General features: G+C 42.8%; 1 protein-coding gene across 1 annotated transcript in view; it reads right to left on the bottom strand.

Moving 5' to 3' along the window:
- Positions 1-996: 996 nt before the first annotated feature.
- Positions 997-10,120, bottom strand: part of LOC119416380 (calpain-5-like) — a 13,507-nt gene continuing 4,383 nt past the window's right edge. The window contains exons 4-12 of the mRNA XM_037683618.1: positions 9,475-9,667; positions 9,186-9,379; positions 4,668-4,745; positions 4,216-4,591; positions 3,469-3,591; positions 3,195-3,391; positions 2,846-2,964; positions 1,267-1,403; positions 997-1,173 (exon numbers count right to left, since the gene is read on the bottom strand). Coding sequence (XP_037539546.1) covers positions 997-1,173; positions 1,267-1,403; positions 2,846-2,964; positions 3,195-3,391; positions 3,469-3,591; positions 4,216-4,591; positions 4,668-4,745; positions 9,186-9,379; positions 9,475-9,667 — 1,594 coding nt within the window. The remainder of the gene's footprint in view (positions 1,174-1,266; positions 1,404-2,845; positions 2,965-3,194; positions 3,392-3,468; positions 3,592-4,215; positions 4,592-4,667; positions 4,746-9,185; positions 9,380-9,474; positions 9,668-10,120) is intronic.

The raw sequence follows: 10,120 nt of genomic DNA, 5'->3' as shown, positions 1-10,120 counted from the left end.
GCCAAAAGCTACATCTATCAAAAGACTAGCCAAAAGCTACATCTATCAAAAGACTATTTATGGCACCCTGATTCATTGTTTTGTACACTACTCTTATTAACTGCATTTTTACTGTAGTTTATTGTTGTCATTGTCTACGGTTTTGTTGTCTGTACTTTATATGTTCTATCTTTGACAGGTCTCTCTTGTAAATGAGTCCCCATGGCTCCATGAGTCTAGCCTGTATAAATAAAGGTTGAATGAAAAAACTAGCCAAAAGCTACGTCTATCAAAAGACTAGCCAACAGCTATGTCTTTCAAAAGATTTGCTAAAAGCTAAAAGTAACAACATCATAGCTAAAATCATAAAGTAGTACTGTATAGGAAAGGCAAAAACAGCTGAAGCAGTTTTCAAAAGGGAACATTAGCTGTAAAAGAACTGAAGAGATCTCCATGAAATTCTGTGAGGAAGATGTAAATAAAGTTCAATATTTTGAATAGTATAAAAATTACAAAATCCAAAAGTCATGGCACATATCTCCTGAATGAGTTGAATGTTTTGACACGAGTGGCTAAAATAGCACAAAATATGAAGAAGTAGTTAAATTAAAGTTAGAAAAGTGCAGAAATGAAGCCAAAATGCTGACTCAGCATTCCTACAATAGAGACGTAGTGTTTTGATGTCTGTAACTTCAGGTCTTTAACAGTAAACGTAGTTTTCTGTGTTGGTTATATTAAACTATTACGATCAAATATTTACAATTCTTTATATAAAGAAAAGACAACCATTCAGTGTTGAACATTTAATTGTATGAAAATGAAAAAGCAGTTTTTACGCATATCCTCCACTTTTTTAAATAATCACTAAAAACAAATCCAGTAAAACCATAAAAAAAAGGAACAAAAGAATTTACAATAAATAAACGGATGTTCTGTCCATTTGCATTTTATGTTCGTCACAGTTCATCAGTTTGCCCATCAGCTCCCGACGTTACTCCAGCAGCCCGACAGTCTCTGTCACAAGTCTGTGAGGCAGAGGCTGGAGGACATCTCAACGTGGACCCGACCTCCAGGTCCAGAGCGCGACGTCCCGCCTCGCAGGTTGATCACGTGTCTCCGACTCCTCTCAGACTCGGACGCCTGGAGTCGAGCTGCCCCGAGGAGGGAGTCCCACAGCAGACCTCTGCTCCACAGCTACACACACATACAGAGAGAGATCCTGGAGTTAGTGATCCAGTACACTTTGACCCGTTTGAGTTTCTGGCAGAACCTGGGAGGATGTCGAACCTCCACAGAGATGTGAGTGTCGGGGTATCGTCGGTAGAAGATGGTTCTGAGGTTGAACTCAGGGTTTCCCTCCTCCTTGAACACCTTCGTCCTGATGGTGTCACTCTCACATCGAACCACAGCGTAAACATCTGGAGCTGAGGGTCCCAAATTACACACACAAACACACGCACACACAAAACCCCACAATGCAATAATGGAACTAATCAAAGACAGACGTAACAGACAGAAAAACATTGTTGTCCCTTATGTTGCTGGAGCATCAGAGAAGTGCAAAAGGATTCTTTCTTCAAAACACAACATCCCAGTACATCTCAAACCCAACAGGACTCTCAGACAGAGGCTGGTCCACCCTAAGGTACAGTGGCCTTGAGGTGTGAATGAACAACATTTGAAAAAACGGAATCATTCAAATAATTATATAATTTCCGTTTTTGTCTTGTTATTTTCAAATGTTATTCCGTTTTTTCTACTGTGATTCTGGCCACTTCCGCTTTGGCCACTTCCGCTTTGGCCACTTCCGCTTTGCCTTCATTTATTTTATTTTTTTTAAATGTAATTCTGTTTTTTCAAATCTTGTTCATTTACACCTTAGGGCCACCGTACTAAGGACAAAAACCCAAACACAAACAGAGTGGTGTGGTGTATGCAGTCCCGTGCAGCGAGGAATGTCCAGATCTCCATGTTGGAGAAACCAAACAGCTTCTTCACAGACGCATGGCTCATCACAGGAGAACGTCTTCAGGACAAGACTCAGCGGTTCATCTGCACCTCAAGGATAAGTGACACTCATTTCAGGACCATAATGTTCACATTTTGGACCGAGAAGACAAATGGTTTGAGGGGAGTGAAGGAAGCCATTTATATAAAACGAGAGAAACCATCTTTAAACAGAGGAGGGGGGGCTCAGATTTCAACTTCCAAAAACCTATAATGCAGCTTTATGCCTGATACCCAGTCATTTTCACTCCTATCAGGAACTTCATCCATGTGACCAGAGTGGCCTATCGGTGAGTCAGACTAACAAAGACCCTAACTAACACGTATTGTGAGGAGTGAGAGGGCAATCTGCATATGTATCTCGCTTACCTCATTTTTATAAGTCGAACCCCACACCCTCTGTTCTTTGAATTGAGAAAGCTCCTCGAACGAGAAGCGAAAAGTTTCAAAATATCACCAGTGTAACTAATCAAAGCCTAGAAGGAAAACATGTCGCTGGAAACCTTTCCCAACAGAGCTGCAGTTCTTTGGTGCAGCCTCGAAAATAACTTTATACGTGATGTAACACTCACAGTACTGGTTGTGGACGACTCTCACTTACTACCACATCAAGTTTTAGCTCAGTATCTATGAAACTGATTCGGTTGGAGCCCTTTTTGTGTTGGTTAATGTTGTTTAGCTGTGGCAGCCATCTTGAATTGGGCTTATCTGGAAAGTTACTCAGTTGTAAGGTACATCCAGTGATTACTCTGTAAGAGTTGTCCAGTGATTTATGAGATATTTTGCTAACAGACAGACACATAAACACACAGAGACACAAACAAAACCATAAGTGACAAGAGAGTGTGCGCTGACCCACCTGTCTGTTTGGGGGGGCGCAGTCCCGACGCCCTGCGGAGGTGAACCGTGGTCACCACTGTGGGCTGAGGTAGGAAACACTGCAGCACAGAGGGAGACGGCAGCTCCTCCTTTAGCTCCCTTAAAAAAAGAAGGGTACAGCAGATGGCCTATTATACACCATCAGACTGTAATACAGCAAAAATTAAAAATAAGAGTGCTGGTTCACATACACAAGTTACAATCAATATCCAAATATTACTGTGATCTAAACAAATAAAATCTGTTTTCTTTAAGTGATTAACCTGCGTTCATCCAGGGGTGCAGTAGCACCCTCTGCACCCCCACTTCCATCAGAGTTTTTCACACACCTGAGTTTGACTCGAGAGTGGGAGAAGAGGCGCAGCAGGAATCGCCCGGTGGCGCCCGGCAGGAAGGTGGTGGGCACCACGACGTATGGACCCGGGGGCAGAGTGGCCCTCAGCGTCACGCTGCGGGAGTCCATGTAGATGGAGCTGGCCGCCTGCTCCACCACACACTGCACCCGGCTGCAGCGGTTCACCTCCACCTGCAGGAGGCATGGTCACATCGACTGATGAGCGACGAGCTGGAAGAACAGCAGCTGCTCACGAGTCACCTGCTCACCTTCAACACCTCAAAGCCTATTGGTAGGTTCTCTCCTCCGCCGTTTTTCTTCCAGATCCTCCTGTCCTCCTGCTGCAGGCAGATTAGCACCTCCTCCTCTTTGCCTCGCACCTCAAACATAAACTAAGGAAGAAAAAAAACATTTTCTACATCAAAGTTCATGCTCAATAATCCAGGCAAAAAAATCCAACAAAGTTCAGTCAAGTCATCTGGATGGTCTATTTTTTTCTTGCTAAGATGTTTCACCCTTCATCCAAAGGACTTCATCAGTCCGAGGAGCCACAAACGAACTCAGTTCCACAAGCAGCACACTCACATAGTGAACCAACCAGTTTGCTGGTGATAAGATGGTTTCTGGGGCCTGCCCTCTCCCGCATCGACTCCTCTGAGGCAGCCATAGCCAAAGTGGTTCAAAACATCAAAGTTCATGCTCCATAATCCAGGTAGAAAATCCAACAAAGTTCAGTCAGGTCATCTGGATGGTTTCTTTTTATGTTGAGACGTTTTGTCCTTCTTCCAAAGGATGAAACAGCGGAAACCAGCTGGAATCCAACAAACTGGTTGGTCCATGAGTGTGCTGCTTGTGGGACTAAGTTTGTTGTGGCTCCTCCTCTTTGGATGAAAAACGAAACATCTCAACAACAACAACAAAAAAAAAGAAACATCCAGATGACCTGACTGAACTTTTTGTTGGGTGTATTTTCAGCATTTTGTGCTCATTTAGGCAGGTTTCTTCTTCAGTCTCACCTGTGGGTTCTGCAAAAAGGTGTCTCTGTGGTTGATACATCCTCCACATCGACTCCTCCGGTCCATCAGCACCTCCTGAGAGCCATTTATTTCAAAATCTGCGCTTCTCCTTTTCTCACAATTCTTTATTTTCCCTCCCCCCTGAGGGGTCTCCCTTCGGTTCCACCTCTGCTCGGTCCTTTCGGGCCTGGCGTTGTTTGCGGTGTTACTGTGGAGCGCTGTGGACGGAGGTGCAACAGGCGGAGTGGGAGCCAGGACCCACTCCCCGTAGCGCTTCACCTCCCTCCAGTGAGAGCTCGGCCACAGCAGGGTCCTCTCAGCCAGCCGGCACACCACCACATCAGTGAAGTAGCGGCAGAAGTCCTGGAAATCCATCCTGAACGAGAAGATTTCTGCATGAAGTCAAACCGAAAATATTGTGCGTTGAGCTTTAGGTATGAGTTAAGACTCACCAGAACTCGCCAACGTCACGAACAACGAGCCCCATCTTCTCCCTCTCTGCTCGACTCAGTTGCTGCCACTGCTCTGACCTGCAGGAGGAATGCAGCAACGACATAATGTCCACCCTCTTTCACTTCTGGAGTTTTGTGAATCAGGACAGGATAAAGTGATCTGGTCTTTGCCATGTCATGTCAGTCATGTCCATCCTTGTTGCTTCCATAGGATTCAATAAGGAGCGTAGCAACCAGATGCACTGAACAACTGAGGTGTGATCACCTCTGTCACAGCAGGAGTTTCATCAGTTTGCTGCTCTGGAGCAGACAGGAGTGTATCACCACAATGTCGAGATGAAAAGACATCAGCAATGATCTTAGAGAAGCAACTGTTGCCGCCAATCAATCTGGGAAGGGTCAAAGGTCGTTTACAAAACAATCTGAAGTTCATCTTTCTACAAAGAGAAATACTTCTGTAGTGGAAAACATTTAAGACAGCTGCCAGTCTTTCCAGGAGCGGACACACTGTAGTAACAAATTCACCCCAAAGCCAGACAGTGCAATGCTCAGAAAAACTGATAAAAAGCCAAGAACTCCATTTTAGACTTTAAAGGTTAGCAGGTTAAATGTTTGGGTTCATGACAGCATTAATAGAACATGTCTGGCAAGTACGCTTGTTTTGAAGGTTTGCAGGAGAAAATCTTTCTAAAAACAAGACGGCAGCACGACTCAGAGTTGTTTCTGAATGAGCCACAAGACGTCTGGTGCAAAATGACACCAAAGAGATGTTTACCCATAAATCACAGCACTATGTTTGGTGAAAAACAATTACAGCAACATCACTTTGTGCCAACGGTCCAGCACGGTGGTGGAATGCTGATGATCAGGGCTTCGAGTAGGGCAGCCGACTGGAGACCAGAAAGTCTTGGTTCGACTCCAAGCCATCCCTACATGTCGTGGTGTCTCTGAGCAAGACACCTAATCCCTAATTGCTCCCCGGGTGCTTGCATAGCTGCCCACTGCTCCACCTGGATGTATCTCAGGTCTGATGAGTTAAATGCAGAGAACTAATTTCATCGTTGCATGGAAACATACAATGATGACAATCTCAGACTTCCCTTGTTTGGCGGACAGTGGACTTCCAATCATTGTGTCAAGCCCAAAATATTCTAGAGTCAAATGTGGCCATCTGTCCAACAGCTTCAGACCAAACTGCGTCATAAAACAGGACAATGGTCTCAAACACAGCAGCTAATCTACAACAGAATGGCTCAAAATAAAAAAAATTGAGGCTTTGCAAAAGACCAGTCAAAGGTCAGACCTCAGTCTGATTGAAATGCTGTGGTGAGACCTGAAGAGAGCTGAGCAAAAACAAAATGTCTGCAAATCCTAATGAACTGAAGTAACACTGTAAAGAGGAGTGGGTCAGAATTTCACCACAATCATGTGAGACACTGATAAAGTCCTACAGAAAATAATAACAATAATAATTGCTGAAATTTAGTCTTAAGTGGATTTACAAGTTGCTGGTATAGAGTTCATTTTTCACAAAAAGTTTCCATTTTGACTGTTTTATTTAATAAATAAAAACATGATTGAATCTGTTGTGTGTTTTTGTTCACTTACAAAGTCAGAAATAATTATACTAAACCAGAAAGTTCCTGGAGAAACTCTGACGGGGACTGCCATGCGGCTGCCAATTTACATTTTTTGATTGAACAGGATTGTGTGTTGGGGTTCGCTCTCAGCTACCACTGTACCAAATTTCAGCTCAATATGGCAAAAGAAAAATCAATGAGTTATGATCATTTTTTCTTCGAAGCTTTGGCGGTCATTTTGGATTTTTGATTTTGATTCAGTATATGAGGGGGAATGTTCTCAGCTATAATCACTAGTGGTGTAACGGTACGCTAAAATCACATTTTGGTTCCTTTCAATTTCAAGGAGCGCTCGGTTCGGTTAATTTTCGGTACAAAAAAGACAAAATGAAGACTTACAAAATGTTTATTTTGAAAATATGCCAAGTAAACAATGCATTTGTATTACAATAAATAAAAGCAACCCATTTGGATGATGTTTTAAATAAACGGCACTCTTTACAATGAATTAAGTATACTAACAATAATAAAAATCTTAACAGTCAGAACCAGAACAAAAAGCAGCAACAGACCATTTACAATCTAACTAGACAAGTTTTAAGTTTTTGGCCAAAAAAACACCAACTTGTCCACATTTTCTGCCAAAAGCACAGATCTAGTTGCAATGACATCATCTCCAGCGGTGGAGAAAACCGCTCACTAACAACAGGTAGCACTTTGCTAATTTTGCAGTGTGGCTGTATTTGGCCTCATTACTCACAGCCTCTTCTTGGACCTGCTCCCACCTGTCCCTGGAAAAGTTCAGAGCTCAGTCATCACAGACTTCTTAGCTGGAGGTGATCTCTGATTTCCCTGAAGAGGAAGAAGACTCAGCTGCTACCTCTGTCCCAGACTGGAAATAAAGCACAAAGAGGTAAAAAAAATGAGTTAATAATTTTAAAATTTAAAAAAGTTAATTAGATAACAATAATAAAATAACAATACCTCTTCTTGGACGGTCATCGTTTCTGTTATGAGGTGGTTGAATCTCTCGGTCATCATCATGTGGCAGAGCTTTAATCTGGTCCAGGGCTTGTTGATAATATCAGTTTTAGCTTTTTCATAAAGTGCTGCTACAACTTTTTGGCTGAAGTGAGGACGTGATGGGATGTCGTGGCGGGGCTCAATAACTTTAAATCTGGCGCATCAGCAACAGAATACGGACGTAGATCCAGAGCGTTAAAAACTCCTACAGCTTGTGTTATTGCTTTCGACCGATCTGAATTACCTGATGAAGATTGTTTACATGCTGCTGTTATCGGTCTTTGCACCATCCAAGCTGCTATTCTGTAGAAGAGGTGTTCACGTTCGGATGATGTCGTTTCAAGTGCGTTAACAAGTTAGACGTGTTGCCTGCTGCAGATCCAATCTCCGTGAAACAAGGTCAACACACAGGTTTGGATTTGCGCTTGTCTTTTAACAAGAAAGTCATAATGTTCCCAAACAGGAGACCGTAACGAGATGCTAGAATGCTAATGCTACGCGTGCTGCAAGACTATAGCGCCGTGCTGAATTACGCTTAGGAACTTTAGTTCTGCGGCGCATAATCTCTCGTTAATGAAATTAAACGAGTGAAAAAATAAGCACACCGGTACGCACGTGGACCGAACCGAACATGCCGTACCGAAACGGTTCAATACATCCACGTGTACTGTTACACCACTAATAATCACACAGAATTTCAGCACTGTTTGTGTAAAAATGGCTGAATTAAAGCCTCTGTGTGTTGTCTCTGGACAGGCTCACCATCCTTTCATCCTGCCACCCCTCCCCCCCACAGAATGTCGGCATCATGGCGCTTGTTGTGCAAGATTTTTCTTTTCTTTATCACGCTGTTAACCTTCAGCCAAAGATTAAGAGCATGTTAGGAATTTTTTTTGTCTCCAAATCCTATGCGTCATTTTTCACCACTTTTTATTGTCTGTCCAAACTGGTCTCACTTGTAAATGAGACTTCGAGGCTCAATGTGATTTATCTGTTTAAATAAAGGTTGAATGAATGAATGAATTTAAATGTAGCATTGGTGGCCATCTTGGATTTTTTTGGTTTGAATAAAGTATGTGATGGGAAACATTCTCAGCTATCACTACACAAAACTTGAGCTCAATATCTCTAAAAATTAGCTGATTTAGAGTATTTGTACTTTTTCAGCTCAGGCGGACATCTTGGATTTTTGATTTGCATTAGGAATGTGTGAAACTTGCTCTCAGCTACGACCAGAGACAATTTCAGCTCAATATCTCAAAGAATGACTGAGTTATATCAGTTAGAAGCTGTTGAGTTCAGTCAGGCATTTTGAATGAAAAAAATGGCTTCTTAGTTTGCGAACTACTTTGCCATGGTAACTCGAAACGCCAATAAAAGTAATAGCACACATCACAATGCCAAGCCAGTCGTTTCGGTATTTGTGGGGGTACACATTGCGGTTCAGGCCGTAGTAAAGTTGACAGAAGAGTAAAATATAAAGTTAAGAAACCCTTTGTTAGGTGGATAATAATAGGTGCTGCCTCTTACTAGGCAGTCCCCAATAATTTTAGGATGTAATAAAGACCAAATCATTTTCATCCTGTCCTGAAACATAAAACTCTCGATTTGAGAAAAGGAGAACTGTTTTGTTTCCCATGACTGTACAAATATACAAAGATGTTTTCAACTTCTGGAAAACCTTTAACTAGTCCATTGAGCCTAATTTCATTGTTTCTCAGACTCTCATAACATAAACAGCAGATGTTCACTTGTAAAACGTTTCCCGAACTGTTGTAAAATGCCTGAAATTGTCCAGAAAGGTTGCAGTGGCGTTGTAAAATAGTTGTACAGCACATTGTCAGCTGAGGTTTTTATTCCTAAAGCTCCTACAAAGTACCAGAAGCCAGATGCGATGAGTTCAACACGTCCTCACCCCTGACTCCAGGCACCCCTCCAGTCTGTGGTGCCCCACGGGTTCCTCATGCGCACCAGGAAGAGTCGGGATGTCCTGCCGGCCCTCAGCAGCCTCTCCACCAGCCTCACCTTCCTCACCGCTGTGATCCCGTAGGCGTGTCCCCTCACAAGCCCGCAGACCAACGCCGACTCCACAGTTTCCCCCTCAGCTGGCTGAGACGAGGAAAACACAGAAAATGTTTAAATTGATAATCCAGTCTGAAACAACAAAGATCTTTGGAGTTCCAGGATAAATAAAGCAGCCTTACACGTATAGAGCAGGTGATGAGGGATTTGTGCTCATGAACTTCAGACAAGGTTTGGAAAAGCGTCTTCCTCTGGTCGCTGTGCAGGCTGAGGGCCTGGCAGTCCAGACTGAGCGGCTCTGAAACCCCCCCGGTGAAGTCGATGAGGGCCTCGGCAGTGTTCCCTCCCTCTAGAGCCTCATAGCAGCCATTCAGCCTGAGAAGGAAGAGTGAAACAATTTGTTTACTTGTTTGTCTGTCTGTGCATGCAATGAAAATAAATGTAGCACAGTCAAAAGTTTTAAACCACTTCTACTGTGTTTGTATGTTGCTTTCAAGAGGCAGGACACTCGTAATCTTTATCAAAGGTTGCAGAGAGATGATGTAATGTTTTTGTTTGTATGTAATTGTCTTTGTTAACAAAATATAATCTATAAAGGATTAGATGATTGGAGTAATTTAAATTCAAGATTGCCACCAGAGAGAGAGAGAGAGAGATGGACGGACGGATGGATGGATGGATGGATGGGTAGATAGGTAGATAGGTAGGTAGATAGGTAGGTAGATAGGTAGGTAGATAGATAGATAGATAGATAGATAGATAGATAGATAGATAGATAGATAGATAGATAGATAGATAGATAGATAGATAGATAGATAGATAGATAGA

The sequence above is a fragment of the Nematolebias whitei genome, chromosome 1 (genome assembly GCF_014905685.2).
Source record: "Nematolebias whitei isolate Nwh7 chromosome 1, NemWhi1, whole genome shotgun sequence".
NCBI classification, from domain to species: domain Eukaryota; kingdom Metazoa; phylum Chordata; class Actinopteri; order Cyprinodontiformes; family Rivulidae; genus Nematolebias; species Nematolebias whitei.
Note: the sequence above shows the minus strand (reverse complement) of the source record. Positions and strands in the feature narration are given on the sequence as shown.